The following is a 19,228-nucleotide window of genomic DNA, read 5'->3' on the forward strand; positions in this document are numbered from 1 at the left end:
TTGTGGGATGCTTGTGCTAAATGAGACATCTGTATCACACCCCTTCCTTCCAAGGCTCAGGGATCCCTAGGGAAGAGAAGGCAGAAAGAATGCAAGAGCCAGCAGAAGTGGGTGACTGCAGCAAAACTGTTTCTAGACACGACGGGCTAGCGGACACACCATTTCACAACAGATGGGACTGTATGCACGAACCTGTGAGAGCAAGCCAGCCAAAACCCCAACAGAATTTTGTCTTCAGAAGTGACAAAGTCCCACCCCTACCTGAGTAGCTATAGGTAACTGATGGCTCCTGGGAGAGGGAGAGTCAGTTTTTGTTGTTTGGTGATGCAGTTCCTGAGTGACAACTGAAGCTCTCATAGACAGCCCTTCACCCATGCACATACTGGAAACACAAAGTGGTTTTAAAAGTAGGAACACAAGGGCTGAGAGATGGTTAAGAGCACTGACTGTTCTTCCAGAGGTCCTGAGTTCAATTCCCAGCAACCACATGGTAGCTCACAACCATCTATAATGAGATCTGGTGCCCTCTTCTGGCCTGCAGGGAAGCAGGCAGATGCTGTATACACAATTAATAAATAAATTTTTAAAAAAATATAAAAATTAAAAAAAAAAGATGTAGACTCATTAAAAAAAAAGTAAGAACACAACACCAGGCAATGGTGGCACACGTGGGAGGCAGAGACAGGTGAATCTTAGAGCGTTTGAGGCCAGCCTGGTCTATAAAGTTAGCTCAAGGACAGTCAGGACTGTAACACAGAGAAACCTGTCTCAACCCCCCCCCCCACACACACACACAAAAAGGTGGAAATGGTATGGTGGGGGGGAGGGGATGTTGAGGTAGAGGTAGTTTTGATAGTTTATGTATGTGCACAGGGTTCTGCCTGCATGAGAGGCAGAGGCTAGTCTGGTCTACAGAGCTAGTTCCAGGGTAGCTAGGGCTGTTACACAGAGAAACCCTGTCTTGAAAAACCAAAAAAAGTTTACTGGGCTTGGTGGCACATAAGATGCCTTTGATCCCAACACTTGGGAGGCAGAGGCAGATGGATCTCTGTAAATCCAAGCCAGCCTAGTCTACATAGTGAGGTCCAGGACAGCCAGGGATATAGAGAGAGACCCTGGCTCAAAAAAACAAAAACAGCGTAACAGGTGTTTTTTGTTGAGGAGACAAATGATGTTTATATAACAGTGAAAATACTATAAACTGCTCAAACAGCTACTACTCTGGAGACAGAGGCACATGAATCTCTATGAGTTCAAGGCCAGCCAAAAATACAAAGTGAGATCTTTTCTCTCCAAAACAATACTCTGCTGAATTGTATACTTACAGAAATGAAGTTTATAGTATGTGAGTTATCTCAGTAGATGGACATATTTAAAATCTTATGTATCTAGAATGGCATATCATTTAGTTGTAAAGAGGAAAGTCTAGAACCTAGAGAGTTGGCTCACCAATTAAGGTCTTCCAGAGGACCCAATCTGATTCCCTGTTACAGCGGAATGTTTGTTTAACTATGCAAAGATGGGCTGCATTTGTTATGCAAAGATGTGTTGTTGTTTTACCCTGCCTGCCTAAGGCACCTGATTGGTCTAATAAAAAGCTGAACAACCAATAGTGAGATAGGAGGTATAGGTGGAACTTGCAGGCAGGGAGAATAAGTAAGAGGAAGAATCTCAGGCACGGGGGATGCCAGGGGCAAGACAGACATGGAAGCAAGATACCAGGATATACAGAATAAAAGAAAGGTAAAAAACCCCAAGGCAAAATGTAGATGATTAGAAACAGGTTAAATTAAGTAAAAGAGCTAGTCGGACAAACATAAGCTAAAGGCCAAGCTTTTATAATTAATAAGAAGTCTCTGTGTCACTATTTGGGAGCTGGCTGGTAGGACAGAGAAAGCGCTCAGCCACAGTTCCCAGAACTCAGGTCAGGTGGCTCACAACCACCTGCAATGCCTGCTTCAAGGAGATCCAATACCTTTGGCTTCTGAAGGCATCTACACTCACATGCACATACCCCCACACAAAAACACACAAGTACACAAGGCTAAAAATAATAAAAACAAATTATTTTTTCCCTTTTATTTTTTTAAGACAGGGTTTCTCTATCTAGCCTTGGTTGTCTTGGAACTCACTCTGTAGACCAGGCTGGCCTCAAGCTCACAGAGATCCACCTGCCTTTGACTTCCAGTGCTGGGATTAAAGACATGCACCACCATGTTATTTGGAGCTATTTCCAGGACAGGCTCCAAAACCAGAGAAACCCTGTCTCGAAAAACCAAAACCAAAAAAAAAAAAAGAAACAATCTAATATGGCCACTTTCTGAGTTCTTTTACACTTTTTGTTCTATGTTTACCATCCTTTAAATTACAGGGACTTCAACCCAATTTTCATAAGATGAATTGTAAAAATCCTCCTAATTTAGGGTGAGGACAAATTGGGCCCCCTAAGATATTGGCATAGTTGCTGGTGCCCTGCAATGGCTACCCAAACTTACCTGGGGCAGATAGTCATGAGAAAACAGAAACCTAACCCTCAGCATTTCTCAGAAAACCCAGTGACTCGGGGACCTTGCTCATCAGACAAGTGCAGCTTTCTCATTCCTCCCTAAAAGGCCATTCACCTCAAGAGACACCTTCTACCCATAAAACGACCTGACTACAGGCTCCTTCTGGTGGGCTCAGCTGGGGTATCCTGTTTTACCCAAGACAAAAAAAAAAAAAAAAATCCCAAGCCTTCAGTAACCCTGTGAAGGCCCTTGCACTCCCAGGCTAGGCTGCTGTTCTCTATCCTGTGAGACAGCTGGGCAGTCTGTTCTCCAATAAACTTCTTTTCTACCCATGGAGTGGTCTTGTTTGGTGGTTCGGTTGTGAACACTTATATTTGGATAGATGGATGGATGGACAGATAGACAGACAGACTGACTGATGATAGGTAGACAGAGAGATCACAGGTATTTATCATGCTTGCTTTCTATCTAGATTTAAAAAGATAATAACAAGAAAAATTTAAAGCTCAAAACAAAAATGGACATGAGATTAGGCAGACCCGAACACAGAACACGTGATCCCCTTCAGATTCACTGGGGTCCTACTCCCCTTTGCAGGAGTAGGATGTAAGGTCAGCTTACATCACAAAACAGGTCATTATTTAGATCCCAGGAAAACAAATAAAAACCCAAAAGTTCTGTCTCTCAGAAAGCCGTGTTGTAGCCGGGCTTTCTTTGATCTGTCCTATGGAAGAGGTTTGAAGGAAACTAAAACAACCAATAATGGTGTTTAGGGTATATGTGGAACTGCAGGCATGGATACGTGCAACTCAGTCCCACACTGGGAACCAGCCTTGGGTGTGCAGGCACCCTGCAATTGGCAAGATATTGCCTTCTCTAGATGCTGGTCTAAGAGACTTGAGGAGGATTAGGGGAACCTAGCCTCCACCCACCTCTCTCAACTTCGTTTTCACTTTACATATGGGAACGAAATCCTCCAAGATTCCTTCAAGTTTCTTTCCTACTTGTCTCCTGGACAACTGGAGCAGGTTAGACCCTCAGTTGCTTAAAAGAAAGCTTTAGACTTTCTCTCAACCAATGCATGGCCTACACACCCTCTAAGAAAAACTAAAAGTGGCTCCCAGAGGCAACTCTTAATTATAAAGCCATCCTTCAATTATAACTATTCCGTAAACAGAAGGAAAATTCCCCTAAAACTTTCTATGTCCAAATTTTCTTTTACGTGCAGGATCACCCAGATATTGCTAAATATTACAGGATGGACCCACAGATTCTAGATGTAGTAAACTTAGGTATGTCTAATCAACGTTTATTTTAAAGTGCTTAATTTCCATTCAGGCTTCACCTAAATATTACACATTGGTTATAAATACCAAACTGAGCCAGGCAGTAGTGGCAGTGCAGACCTTCAATTCCAGCACTTGGGAGGCAGAGGCAGACGGATCTCTGAGTTCAAGGCCAGCTTGGACTACAAAATGAGTTTCAGGATAGTCAGGACTACACAGAGAAACCCTGTCTTGAGAAACAAAACAAAACAAAACAAACCTCTGGATGTTCAATAACCATATTTGGAAGTATATACTGATGTGGTCAGAGGAACTAAAAGGGAGACTATATTCCTCCTTGACCTCCAAGGTCAGCTAAATCCCAAGAAACCATGGGGCATCTCTCAAAATATCCTGTACTATAACTGTGAAAAAATCATTTGTTCTCTTGTTGAGGGAGGAGTGGACTCTGGCCAGTGCCAACCCTGCAAAGAAGAGGGTCAACAAAGACAACAAAAAATGCTTCCACATTCCCAAATGAAGCAATGGTCAAGTCAGGCCTCTGACCTATCCTCACAGGGAGATTAACTCACAAAAGAAAGACTCGAGGAGACTGAGGCCTTTCCTAAGCCCAAGTAACCCTGGAGGACCAGATCTTCAACTGGCCTTGACCAAAAAATGAAAATAAACAAGGAAAAATTAAATTTGGCCACCTACATAGTCTTCAACACCCAGCAGAAAAGTATAGCCAGGTTTAAAAGGATGAGGCACTATGCTAACCATATGAGATATTATTTGGATATTCTATTTCTCTTCCTGATAACACTATCTGTTCCTAGAAGAGCACTTCTCAGCTGTAATATGATATGCTATGTCTTCTCATATTTACTCTCAGCCGGGCGGTCTCGGCGAAAGTCTTTAATCACAACACTCAGGAGGCAAAGGCAGGCAGATCTCAGTGAGTTCAAGGCCAGCCTGGTCCACAAATGGAGATCCAGGGCAATCAGAGCTGTTGCACAAAGAAGCATTATCTTGAAAATAAAAAAAACAAAACGTATACCTTTAGTCCCGGCCAGATACCCTGTAGTCAAACTCACAGGTTTGGGGAATTAGTCAAGACAGCAAAATGAGCTGAGCAATGGTGGTACAAGCTTTTCATACCAGCACTCAGGAGGCAGAGACCAGTGTATCCCTCAGTTCAAGGCTAGCCTGATCTACAGGGTGAGTTCCAGGTCAGCCAGGGCTACAAAGAGAATTCCTATTGGGGGGAGAGGGAACCAAAAGATATCAAAACCATGACCCCACGGACATTGCTGTATAACGCTATTTAAAAAGATACTTCTCTTTTAAAATGTAAATTAGTCGTGACTTCAGCAGAGGAACCTAGATTTTCCTCAGGTTGGACCCATATTGTCCCCTCCACAGGACACTACAGCAGGCACACAGGCAGAAGCATCTCTTCTGGTAAGGCACTGCTAAGAGGGTTTCTACACGATTCTGGTAAAAAGGTTCTGCTGCATAGACCCCAGCTACACAATTATGCCTCATCTTGTCAAATGAAACTTATGGCTGGGCGGTGGTGGTGCACGCCTTTAATCCCAGCACTTGGGAGGCAGAGGCAGGCGGATCTCTGTGAGTTCGAGACCAGCCTGGTCTACAAGAGCTAGTTCCAGGACAGGCTCCAAAGCTACAGAGAAACCCTGTCTCGAAAAACCAAAACAAACAAACAAACAAACAAAAACAGTATTCAACACAGTAAACAAAACGATATGTAGGTAATAAAGACAACACAATCTTCTCTTATCAGACCACCAAGTCCTCACCACAGCACTTTCTACTCGTGGGTCTCAACTGGAACAGACTCTCTGAGGAGCAATTTCGCCTCAATACTAAAGTGCAAATACATAAACTTTCTACAGAGTCTCACCATAGCTCCAGCTGTTTCCAAACCTATTATCTTTCTGTCTCAATCTACTGACAGCTGGCATTATAGTTATGCACCACCATGCCAAGCTTACAGAGACCCTCTACCTCTTCACAGTTATCCTGGAAACGACAAAGGTATTAGTACTACAGGACTTTCTGTGGCAGAAAAAGCTAGAAACAAATCTCGAACAAGGATGGCAGCCACATAAGAGGGCTACTCAGACAATGAAGTAGTCGCTGAGGCTCCAGTGATGACATGCCCGGAGACAGGATTTAATTCTGACAACCCTATGCTTTCTCAGCTTCCAGTTGCATGAATAGATGGTGAGCCGGCAACAGCTTCACTTGCTCCTTACCTGTGTTAAAGGTTTGAAGAGGCAGCTTCCGTAAGGACCCCAGGAAATGGCACATGGGGGCGTATTCATAGTGGCAGGGGCTACAACCAAGAAAAACGAATTATTAAACATCAAATTTTTGATTCTATTTAGAAACAGAATTGACTTATTTGACCTACTGACTTTCCTTGAAGAGAATGTGGGCTATTCTGGTGCCTGATACTTAGAGTGACTCCACAAAAGGCACACTGTCCAGCTGATGGAGAATGCACTGTGGATGAACCAATAAAAGTACGCACTGCCTGCTAAAAGCTCACAGATGGGAGGGAAGCCTCTAAGACACATTGCAAAAATAAAATAAAACCGATGTATCAGTTGGCAACTTAAAAAATGTAAATTATTTTTTAGCTCTGTGCATGTGTCTCTATGTGAGTATATGCACAATGAGGACAGGTGCCTGTGGAGGCCAGGGGAAGGAGTCAGATCCAACTGCAGAGGCTGGAGTGGCCCAACAGGTGCTGGGAACTGAATGTGGGTCATCTCGAAGAGCAGCACTATACACTCTTCACTACTGAGCCATCTCTCCCAGCCCCACTAACTGGCAATTCCCCCTGCAGCCAAGGTTGTGACCTTAAGCTTACTATGTAGCTGAGGATAACCCTGAACTCCTCGTCCTCCTGCCTCCATTTCCTGAGTGCTGGGATTACAGGTGTGGGTTACCAAGCCTAGCTTGGCAACAATAATACAATCTGGAGATTCTACAATATTGTATTAATGTGAGCTTCATGGCTTTAACTACCACACCACACTGAAAGAAATGCCCTAAGGATCCATACAGGAAAAGAGAATACAAACAACATAAAGTTTACAGAGTCTGAGTAAGCATATCTGGGATTTCTAGCCACTATTTTTAATAACTTGTCTAAGTTTGAAACTACTATACAATAAAAATTTTTCATTATTAATGTGAGATCTTAACAAGCAGGGAAACAAGGTCTCAAAGTCTAGCTTTTCTGTATGTGTTTCTGCACATGAACAAAGAGCTGCACAGATCTGTATACACTGAGCCGTGCCCCTTGAACCTACCTATATGCCAGAAGCTGAAAAATTCAATGCTTCAAATATTTATACTGAAGGACGAATTGGAAGGAGTGGCCACCAACATACTACACTGAGCTAGTCTCACTGGCTCTGCCAGTGTGAATGTTTTCTTTCTTTTTCTCCCTCCTTCCCTTCCCCTCCAGTGAAATGTCTCACCATGTAGCTCAGGCTGGCCTTGAATGTTCCCCTTTCCTGTGCTGCTCACTAGCGCTGGGATAATGTTTGTGCACTACCATGGTGACTCTGGTGTGCAATGTTTTAACTGTCTTTTGTGGCTACTCTACCCAGCGAGAGAGTGAGCAGACGTAAAGGACCATTTACCTACTCTAAGAGGCGTGATCTGAGAAGCCCACTTCCCCTGGGGAAATCAGATACATACCAGTGGTGGTAAATGATTGCACTGAGACGCAGAGCACTGACCTCTGGTTAGCCGCTAGAATTTGCTCATCAAAGAGCAAACCTCCAATGCTTTGAGTTTCAATTTAGGTAACACCCTAGTTTCTGAAATGTCTGTTTGGGCACCAGGTACTTATATGATACACATACATCATGTGTAAGCACTCACATATACAGGTGTTTTTTTTGTTTGTTTGGAGGCAAGGTCTCAGTATGTAGCCCTGACTAGCCTAGAACTCACTATTTAGGCTAGCCTAGTTCTGAACTTGCAGAGATACTCTGGCCTCTGCCTCCTGGGTTGTAGGATTAAAGGTGTGCACCATCATACCATGCTTCAGTTTCCAAAATACTGATCTGAAATCTAAATAGAGAAACTATATCCTTACCAGTAAATGTTTCTTTCTTCTTTGAAGCACTTTATAATATAAAAAGTAACTTTCAGCCGGGCGGTGGTGGCGCACGCCTTTAATCCCAGCACTCGGGAGGCAGAGGCAGGTGGATCTCTGTGAGTTCGAGGCCAGCCTGGTCTACAAAGGGAGTTCCAGGACAGGCTCCAAAGCTACAGAGAAACCCTGTCTCGAAAAACCAAAAAAAAAAAAAAAAAAAAAAAAAAGTAACTTTCACTATTATAAGCATCCAAATTGATTTTTTTTGTGAAAAACAGAAATGCATTTATACATATTTGTACATATTATTTACCTTATGGTATTTAGTAATTAATTCCTATAAACATAAACATTATCAGGTTTCAGTATTTTGTTTTTCTCAAAAAACTTAACTTGAAAACACTCTCCCCACGTGGTGCCGATGTGGCTACTGTGACGGACCTGGCTCCTCCTCTATGTGAAGAATGGGGCGTCTCAGCCTATGGACAGCCGTTAACAGAACTGGGCACTGCCCCATCTGAGAACAGGAGCCTACATCCCTGCTTTTCAAGTGGAATTAGTGGACTGTGCTAGAAGACTGATGCAGGAGGATTGAGAGTTCAGGACTAGTCTGGGCAACATAGCAAGAGAATATCTCAAAACACAAAACCAAGGGGGCTGGAGAGATGGCTCAGAGGTTAAGAGCATTGCCTGCTCTTCCAAAGGTCCTGAGTTCAATTCCCAGCAACCACATGGTGGCTCACAACCGTCTGTAATGGGGTCTGGTGCCCTCTTCTGGCCTGCAGGCATACACACAAACAGAATGTTGTACACATAATAAATAAATAAATAACACAAAAACAAAACAAAAAAGGAGGGGGGAGGGTTCTAGACACTGCTCTACTGTTCCTAACTCAAAGGTCTGGGAGGGTGAGGATGACACAACCCATAACCGCTTGTCAACCACCTCTGGATACATACACTGAGTATGCACCCACCTTCCCCCACAGCATCTCTCATGACATAAATACTGTAATTCCTGAGATGTGCACCACGTCTCTCTCCAGTTTCCACCCCATCTTTCTTCTCTTCCATCACAGCCTTTGAAGGGCTGCCTGCCTTCACTGTCAATCATGTCTTCACATTTTGTTCCTATCACATCACCTTCAGCCAAGGTCGCCAGCACCTTCCATGCTCCCAATATCACTGAACCAGGTCTCTTTCTTGGCAGCAGCAAAAAAGTTTGCCTTTTTTTTTCTTTTTTGTCTCCCTGAATCACCTGACTTCTGGGGCCATGAGTCCTCCTCCTAGCTTTCTGGGACTTTGTCAGTCTTTTTTGCAGACTCTCTTTTGCCTTCTAACTTTGATATGCAGTCATGCCCAGGTACAGACTTTTTCCCCCAACCCAGACTCTCTCCCTGGAACCGCTCCCAGGCACATAGCTTTAAAGGGCTACTCACTACTTCAACTGTGCCTCCAGAGCCCCTGATGTCTAGATTCGCAACCAGCTCCCCACCATCTACTCTGAATCATCTAAAACTGAATTTATCCTAAACAGATTTCCTGGCCTGGGGTAGCACGCTTTCAACTGGCTTCTCCCCAGAGCTTTCTTTGTACTGTGTCACAGCAGGCCAGATGTTTACAGATCTGCTTCCTTTCCTAGATGCCTATTGCCTACATTTTCTAGCCTCCTTTGTAGCAACGAGTAAAGGTACCAGATACAAGTGATCCACCTGCCTCCACTTCTCAAGTGAAGGGTACCAGGTACAAGTGATCCAGCTGCCTCCACTTCTCAACTGAAGGGTACCAGGTACAAGTGATCCAGCTGCCTCCACTTCTCAAGTGGCTTAAACTATTACCACATACAACTGTGTTAGTTGCACCGCCAGGCTTTCTGAACATCCCTTCCCCAGCAATGAGAAGTACTCAAAAGGTTTTTTTTAAAGAATCAGAAAATGCTCCTGGATTTACTCATCATGAAGGAAAGGACGTTCTCCTCCACCTCACTTGTATAGGTAAAAACCAAAGACACGGTGGGCGAGGGCAGGACTTGCATGTGCACAGACAGGGATGTTGGTGCCCTACTCTGTCACCTGTCTAACCCCTTTGACACAGGGTCTCTCAAAGTGAGGCTGGCAGCCAGCAAGCCCCAGTACTCCTGTCTCTGCTCTCCCTTCAACACTACATTTCCAAGCCTGGGCACAGCCAGGCTCATCTTTTAAGTGTGAGGAATCTAAGTCCAGACCTCGTGCTTGAGCAGTGTGGTGGTTCTGAGGGAGAATGGCCCCCATAGACTCGTGTATTCACTGGGGATGGGCTTGGAGATTTCAAAAGCCCATGACAGGTTCAGTCTCTCTCTCCCTCTCTGTCTCTCTCTCCCCTTCCCTCTCCCTCTCCCCCCACCTCTGCAAAGCCTGCTGCCTGAGGATTAGGATGTAAAGCTCTCAGCTACTGCTCCAGCACCATGACTGTCTCTTTGTGGCCATAATGACTAACTGAAACTGTAAACAAACCTCCAGGAAAATGATTCCTTTTATAAATGTTGAATTGGTCATAGTGTCTCTTCACAGCAATGAAACAGTGACTAAGACAGGCAGTAAGCACTTGTCTTACTCACTGAGCCATCACCTCATCCCCCACAATTCCTTAATAACAACAATAACACCAACAACTACCAGGATCTCTTATGTAGTGCTGGCTGTCCTAGAACTCGCTATGTAGATCAGGCTGTCGTCAAACTCACTGAGATCCGCCTGCCTCCACCTCCCAAGTGCTGGGATTAAAGGTCTGCATCACCATGCCCAGCTTTTCTTTTCTTTCTTTTTTTTTTAACTTTTAAAGATTTCTATGTTACATGTATGGATATTTTGCCCGCATGTTTGTCTGTACCTGGTACTCTCAGAGTCTAGAAGAGCATAGGATTCCATGGAACTAGTTACGGATGGTTGTGAGCTGTTGTGTGGGTGCTGGGAATTGAAGAGCAGCAGCCAGTGCTCTTCACTGCAAAGCCATCTCACCAGCACCTAGGGCAACTTCTTAATGATTGACGGGGGAGGGTGCAGTCCTTTGTGGGTGGGGCCACCCCTGGGCTGGTGATCCTGGACTCTATAATAAAGCAGGCTGAGCCAGGCAATAGTGGTGCACACCTTTAACCCCAGCACTCAGAACGCAGAGGCAGGTGGATCTCTGTGAGTTTGAGGCCAGCCTGGTTTACAAGAGCTAGTTCCAGGACAGGGGCCAAAGAGAAACAACCCTATCTCGAAAAAAAAAAAAAAAAAAAGTAGGCTGAGCAAGCCATGAGGAGCAAGCAGCACTCCTCCATGGCCTCTGTATCAGCTCCTGTCTCCAGGTTCTTGTTCTGTGTGAGTTCCTGCCTTTGATGATGAATTGTTATATGGACACATAAGCTGAAGAAACCCTTTTCCTCTCAAAGATACTTTGGTTGTGGTGTTAGAAACCCTAACTAAGACAAGCTGGTACGGTGGGGTATTGCTATGACAGACCCGACCATCTTTTGGGAAGAATTATAGAAGGACTTTGGAACTTCGGGCTTTAAAAAAGAATAAAAAACAAATAACAACAACACAATGAGTACTGAGAGCTCAATGAGCTGTTCTGTAGGAGCTTGGGAGACAAGACTGTTAAAGCAGGACAGACAATATGAGGCCTGTCTTGTAGGTTTAGAAGGGAGTTTAAAGATTCTATTAGGGCTGTTTGCTATTTTGAATTAAGATCCTGTCATTCCAGTCAGCTGGGGCTGAAGAGCTGCCATTCTAGTCAGCCATGATTAACAAGAGGCATTACTGAGGTGGAACCTTTGTGTTATTGGGACAGTTGATGCTGGTTATCTAGAGCTAAGAAACTAGGGGTGATTAAGAAGAAACCAGCATCGTTGAGGTGAAATCTTCTGTAAAGGGTTCCTTCAGGTTCAGCACACAGAAGCTGTGTTCTAGAAACATCCAAGGTTGTATCTCATGCTGGCAGTCAAAGTTGGGAGTCTAGGAGTCACCCAGGTGGTACTGATTTTGAAGACCTGAAGGGGTCACGGATAGCAGCTGAGGCTTAGCACTGTGTGGTGGGGCTGGGGTCCCTGAAGGGAGCCCAGGAAAGGCTATTGGTGAGATGCCAGTGCCATGAAATGACAGCAAGAACGGCAGCAGCAGTGGAGTAAAACCAGCCAGAGATTAGAAGACAAACTGTGCTGCAGAAGGCAGGGCTGCACAAGTGACCCGGGCCCCTTGGAGGAGCCCAGAAGATTGCAAGTGAATCCCAGACATTGGACACTGAGTCATTTACACTGTCGAAGTTTAGTTTTGCTTTATTCAGATTGTGACGGTGCTCTGGTTCTTCCCTCTAGAAGTAAGAAAGCACTTAACTTATTTTTTTATTTTATGCAAGCCCACAGTTGAGACTGAACTTTTAGCTGGCAGTGGTGGCTCATGCCTTTGATCCCAGCACTTGGGAGGCACAGGCAGATGGATCTCTGTGAGTTCAAGGCCAGCCTAGTCTAGAGCAGATTCTAGGAAGGCCAAAGCTACACAAAGAAACCCTGTCTTGAGGGGGGCTGGAGAGATAGCTCAGAGGTTAAGAGCATTGCCTGCTCTACCAAAGGTCCTGAGTTCAATTCCCAGCAACCACATGGTGGCTCACAACCATCCGTAATGGGGTCTGGTGCCCTCTTCTGGCTTTCAGACATATACACAGACAGAATATTGTATACATAATAAATAAATAAATATTTAAAAAAAAAAAAAAAAAAGAAACCCTGTCTTGAAAAACCAAAGGATCACACTGCAGTCAAGATTGTAGGGCATATTTCTTAATTAGTGATTGACTAGGGTGGGTCCAGTTCATTGTGGGTGGGGCCATCCCTGGGCTTGTAGTCCTGGGTTCTATAAGAAAGTAGGCTTTGGGGGTCTGGAGAGATGGCTCAGCGGTTAAGAGCATTGCCTGCTCTTCCAAAGGTCCTGAGTTCAATTCCCGGCAACCACATGGTGGCTCACAACCATCTGGAATGAGGTCTGGTGCCCTCCTCTGGCCTGCAGACATACACACAGACAGAATATTGTATACACAATAAATAAATAAATATTTAAAAAGTCACAAGTTCAGATGAAGAGAGGTTTAAAAAAAAAGAAGAAAAAGAAAGCAGGCTTTGGTCAAGGTGTTCCATCACAGCAACAGAAACCCTAACTAAGAGAGGGTGCAATCCACATAGCGGGTAGAAGAGACAGCAAATGCCGAAGACCAGAGATGGTACACACAGAGTAGCAAGAAAATTGAGTGAGGAGGAAAGGGGAAACAGAGGCCTGAGATGGGAGCAAGACAGAGGGATGGTCTTGGTTCTGTTTTGAAAAGACCATTGTGTCTGTCGTGGCAAACAGGAAACAGAGGGCCAAGAGTCAAACAATGACACTAGTATTGAAGGCGTTCTTGTGGGAGAAGGGGTGACTTGGATAATGACAACGAAAAGTGGGCAGACTAAGAAGTGAAGGTAGAGTTCTTGTGCCTTGCCAAAGAGCTGAACATACAGTTTGTAAGAAAGGACCTGGGTTTGATTCCCGGTGTCCACATGGTAGTTACAAACCACCTGTCTCACTACAGTTCCAAGGGACCCAATGCCTTCTTCTGGCATCTATGGGTACCAGGCATGTGGTGCAGACATACATGCTCACAAAACATGATAAACATTAAATGTTTTGAAAAGGAAAAAGAAAAAAAAAATTAAGGCCCAGAGAGAAGAACAGATAAGTTCAATCAGGTGTCTCTTACAAAGAAAAACAAGGGTACAAATCTTCAAGTAGGCTATTTTAAAGCCAGGTGTGGTGACACACGCACGTAATCCCAACACTTGGAAGGCTGAGGCTGGAGGACCAGAATGAGAGCCTTTCATGAAACCAAAATAAAATGAGTGTAAGCACTTGGCTTTGGCTCAAATTTTGTTTCAAATCCTGTGTAATCAATTCCCTCACCTTTAAAATCAGAGCCCACCTCATTAGTGCTAAGTCCACCACGTAAAACCTTTAGTCTAGGGCCTACCACTTACTTACATATACAAATACTAATACTAAAAGTAATGACATTAAAAATATCATTTAAGATTTATATATATGACTGTTTTGCCTGCATGTACGTGCATGTACCACTTGCATGGATGGTTCCTGAGTAGCCCTAGAGTGGGCACTGGATTCCTTGCAACTGGAATTACAGATGGTAAATTGCCATATGTCTCTGGAAATTGAACCTGGATCCTCTGTTAAGAGCAGTGTTTATTTTGTTATTGTTGTTGTTGTTTTTGCTTTTCAAGACAGGGTTTTCTATGGGTAGGCCTGGCCATCTTTAACTTGCTCTGTAGACCAAGTTGGCCTTGAATTCAGAGATCCACCTGCCTCTGCCTCCCAGGTGCTGGGATTAACGATGTGTGCCACCACTGCTCAGCACAGCCAGTATTTTGTTTTGTTTTAATTGTAATTTTTAAAATTTTTTTTTTTTATTTTTTGGTTTTTTCAAGACAGAGTTTCTCAGTAGCTATGGAGCCAGTCCTGAAACTCATTCTGTAGACCAGGTTAGCCTTGCACTCACAGAGATTCTCCTGCCTCTGTCTCCCGAGTGCTGGGATAAAGGCATGCACCACCACAGCCCAGCACAGCCAGTGTTCTTAACCAGTGAAGCAGCTCTCTAGCCCAAGACATCCAAAAGGAAAAAAATAAATCAATTATTATAAAAAAGATAATTCAATTATTACTGACTATACCAAGTTCCAATTACCAATGTCCACCCAGGCTGGTCTGTTCCCAGTTGCAAATGTTTTTATATTGTTTTTTGCCTGTATGGATTCATATATGTGTACAGTGCCCTCAAGAAGAGAAAAGGGCATCAGATCCCTTGAAACGAGAGTTACCAAGTTGCTGTTGGAAACCCAATCCAGGTTCTCTGTGAGAGCAATAAGTGCTTTTAAGGGCTGAGTCACCTCTCCAGTCCCATGGGGGGGGGGACTTTAAAAAATTTTTTTGTTTTTGTTTGTTTTGTTTTTCGAGACAGAGTTTTTCTGTAGCTTTGGAGCTTTACTGGAACTAGCTCTTGTAGACCAGGCTGGCCTCGAAGATCTGCTTGCCTCAAAGCTTTTTTTCTTTAGTTTTATTTCCATCAAAGTTTAAAGATTTTTATTTATTATGTATATAGGTTTCTTCCTTCATGTATCCTGCAGTACAGAAGAGGACACCAGATCTTATTACAGATGGTTGTGAGCCACCATGTGGTTGCTGGGAATTGAACTCAGGACCTCTGGAAGAGCAGCCAGTGCTCTATTCCTCTGAGCCATCTCTCCAGCCACCTCCATCAAAGTTTAAAGACAGCCAGGTGAGCAAGCAACACACTCTGCTTAGAGACAGTGTTTGTACATCTTTAATTTTTACAGAAAACTACCAAGATCTCGTGTGTGTGTGTGTGTGTTTTGCCTATGTGTATATCTGTGCACCATGTATATGCAGTGCCCATGGAGGCCAGAGAGGGTTTCTAATGCCCTGGAATTGGAGTTTCAGAAGGCTGTGAATCACCACATAGGTCCTCTGGAAGAACAGCAAGTGCTCTTAACCACTGAGTACCCTCTCCAGCCTCACAAGATGTTTTTAGTATCACCGTGGGTGCTAACATTTTAACTATAGTCCTCACTTCTCTCTCCTATTTTCAAAAGCCAGAGAGCTCTAAAGCCAAACTTGCAGGTCTCTTGAAAGCTTTACCCCACATTCTACAAGGTAGTAGTAAAGTATTCTCCTTTTGCATTAGACTGTCTAGACTTGCCTGAACTTACAACCTAGAGTGCTTGTAAAAACTCCAGCTGTCAGAGCCCCAACCTATACCTCCACCTCCTTCTGGAACTGGCAGAAGATTGGTGCATAACTGCATATCTCTGCCTTTACTAAACATTTCGGTCAAACCAAGTTTTTAGCAGGCTGGGGTAGTAATGTTTGAGACATGGTCTCATAAAACCCAGGATAGCCTGTAACTACCAACGTAGCCAAGGACAGCCTTGAATTTCTGAACCTCCTGTCTCCACTTCCCAAGTATTTGCATTATGAGCATTAGTCACCAAGCCAGCACCAGTCTTGTGTGTGTGTGTGTGTGTGTGTGTGAGAGAGAGAGAGAGAGAGAGAGAGAGAGAGAGAGAGCGCAAGTTCACACTGTGAACGCATGTGGCGCTCAGAGGACAGCTTTCAGGAGTTGGTTCTTGATTGCACCTTGCTGCAGCAGAGTCTTGTTACACTAGCCCCTGAGCTCCTCGAGCTATCCTGTCCTCACCTGCCCCCTCAATATAGCCAAGCTGCGATTATAGATGAACGTCACTAAATTCAGCTGTCCACGAGACTTCTAAGGACCAAATGTGGGTCAGCTACTGCTTTTTCCTGATGAATCACCTCCCTACCCACTCTCATCAAATACGTTTAGAAAACATGTATGACTCTAAATTATAACCCAAGATGCTTCTCTCCTGTTATCACACATCACTCAATTACTGAAAAACTTTAGGGCTGAAGTCAGGCAGTGGTGGCGCACGCCTTTAATTCTAGCACTTGGGACGCAGAGGCAGGCAGATCTCTGTGAGTTCGAGACCAGCCTGGTCTAGAAGAGCTAGTTCCAGGACAGGCTCCAAAGCTACAGAGCACTGGCTGCTCTTCCAGAGGGCCTGGGTTTATTTCCCAGCACCCACCTGGGCTCACCATCCTGGTAATGCCAATAGCTTCTGTGCTCACCCTGGATGGACACGGCGCACAGAAATACTTGCAGGCAAAACACCTAAACCACAAAAATAAATTAATTTTTTTTTAAAAAGAAGAAAAACTCCCCTGCAACATGGAACCTTCATTTACCTCTTACAATTAGATAATATATTACTTAAAACTTAGAAAAATGTTATCTCTTATGTATATCTATTTATACCTTAATATATAACACATTTGATAACTGCATTCTAGACATCCTCATCCCTTCCCACCCTTGCACCAAATTCCAGTCTTGCCTATCTATCACTGACACTAACAGATGACTTGTTTTGCCTTCCATTTTTTAATGGTGAATGAGGCACATCCTTTTTACCATCATTTAAAATTCATCAGGGGCTGCAGAGAGGGCTCAGCGATTAAGAGCATGAGCTGCTCTTCCAGAAGACCTGGGTTCAATTCTCAGCACCCAATGGCAGCTCACAACGACCTGTATCTACAGTTCCAGTGGATTAAATGTCTTCTTTTGGCTTCCATGAACACCAGGAACACACAGGTACACAGGCATACATGTGTACATACATACACATACATAGTTTTTAAAAAATGAGCAATGTTGGGGCTGGAGAGAGGGCTCAGCAATTAAGAGGGCCAGAGTTTGGTTTCCAGCATCCTTGTCAGGGGGCTCACAAACTATACACCCAGGTATTTCTAGGACATTTTGAGAGCCCTATGGACACAGGCAATCAATCACATGTATGCAAATCTGAGCTGGCTATGAAGTGAGTTACTTAGCAAAATAGAGAACTATCTTTCTTCACTCCTCCCTGGGTTAAGAACTTACTCCTCATCTCTCCCAATCCCCCCAGAAAGAAAAAACAGCTGGCTCATGCCTGTAATGCCAGCATTTGGGAAGCACTTGGAGGGCGGATGAGACAGGAGGATTGCTGTGACTTCAAGGCCAGCCTGGGTTAAAGAACGAAACTCTATCTCAAACAGACAAAATAAATGGCATTTACAAGATCCTTCAGGTCTTGTAGCAGCCTAGGAACTTAAGAAACATAGACATCTGAGGTCAGCAGGATAAAGCCCGCAATTCCACCACAGATTTTTCAGATAACCAGTCTAAACCTTTCACCTCAAAGCTTTAAAACTTTAAGACTTTGAGTGGAAGTCGCTTGGTAGTGCTGTGCTCTTCCAAAACACACCATCCTGCTGCGAACGCGAACACCTGAAAAAGGGGGTTCAGCTCCGCTTCCATTCTAGCGACCGGCAGACAGCACAATCAGTTTGTTCCACCTAGCTGGAAGGGCCAGGAGAGCATTTAGGCCACACCCGAACTCATTTCACAGTCCACGCGGTGGCTGTGGCGCCTGCTCTTGAGCAAAGGTAAAGGTGGCTCCGTGTCATTCCTGTCCCTGTCAGACCTACTCGCGGCGAGCCCGCGACGATACATGGCTCCTCCTCTCCCCACACCCTGGCTTGGTCCGGGCTGCCCCCGCCCCAGCAGCCTCCCGCCAGGCCGTACCTGCTCCGCCACAGCATGACTCCAGGTAGCGAGCGAACACACCGGCGACCCCCTGACGCCGCCATCTCGCCTCCTCCTAGTCGGACACGCCCCCTTCCGCCCTCGGACGCACGCCTGCGTCGTCACCGGACCAATCAGGAACGCGAAGGCCTGGGCCCGGAAGTCTGCGTGCTGCGCCCCTGGCGTGTGTGCTGGCACGCGCTTGACGCTGGTGGTTGAGCAGCTCCTGCACCCCAAAAGTCTGAGCCATCCTGTGCTCTGTGTGTGCGTGCCACCTGTCTGCGGGTGCCCGCGGAGTTCAGAAGAAGGCGTTGAATCCCCTGGAGCCGGGAGTCTAGACTGCTGTGCTGGCTGCCCAGGGCTCTAGAGGGCGAGGGGCTTGTAGGAATGCAGAAAGCTGTCTGGTGTCATGGTGCTTGCTCCTGTCCTTTTCAGTTGTGAGGGGGAAATGATCTTTCAGTGGTGCCTGACACTTTTCTAAGCACTTACTTGGAGACCTGCAACCAGCCCTTGGATATTACTCTCATTTTAAAGAGGTCGGTGAAGATGTTGCTCAAGGGCGCATTATTAGGCAAAGGGCTCACAAATTGTATAATAGAAAACCCAGTATTTCTACGTCAATGACATCGAAAACCATTTTTTTCTGAACATTTTTTTTCCCCTCTTTTTAAAGCCCTAGAAAAATGGTTGAACTTGGGCGCAAAAGCTGTTGGATGGAAGCCCCGGGTTTTCTTTGTCTTCGCTGGGTATTTGACATGGAAGGATATGCTAATTAGTGTTGAGATTATCTCTGTGTAGTTATTTAAATTCAGTTGTAAAACCAACCACTAAAAACCTGCAAGGCACAGGTTTGGTATTAGAAGAGAGACATCTTCCTATGTTGTGGTTTTGCTGTTAGTATAGAATTGAGTGTTGTAATTCAAAGGGATGAGGTAAATTATTTCAAAATGATGCTGGAATCCCAGTTCTCTGGAGTGTCCTGAATCCCAGGTCAACCAAGGCTACATAGACTTTTCTAAAATGCCTTATGTAACACAGTGGCTATACCATACAATGAGTATACATAATTTGAATTTTTTTCAATTCTT

General features: G+C 44.7%; 1 protein-coding gene across 4 annotated transcripts in view; it reads right to left on the minus strand.

The window, feature by feature from the left end:
- The window catches only part of Pisd (phosphatidylserine decarboxylase), a 51,224-nt gene extending 32,991 nt beyond the window's left edge, over positions 1 to 18,233 (minus strand). For 2 of the 4 annotated variants that reach the window (XM_057771168.1, XM_057771169.1), the window contains exons 1-2: positions 18,141 to 18,231; positions 6,055 to 6,134 (exon numbers count right to left, since the gene is read on the minus strand). In XM_057771168.1, coding sequence (XP_057627151.1) covers positions 6,055 to 6,134; positions 18,141 to 18,205 — 145 coding nt within the window. In that variant the 5' untranslated portion in view covers positions 18,206 to 18,231. Of the gene's footprint in view, positions 1 to 6,054; positions 6,135 to 18,140 lie in introns of those variants that run through there. The other 2 variants (XM_057771167.1, XM_057771175.1) reach the window with 2 other exon arrangements.
- Positions 18,234 to 19,228: the final 995 nt, after the last annotated feature.

Source organism: Chionomys nivalis, chromosome 6 (genome assembly GCF_950005125.1).
Source record: "Chionomys nivalis chromosome 6, mChiNiv1.1, whole genome shotgun sequence".
NCBI classification, from domain to species: domain Eukaryota; kingdom Metazoa; phylum Chordata; class Mammalia; order Rodentia; family Cricetidae; genus Chionomys; species Chionomys nivalis.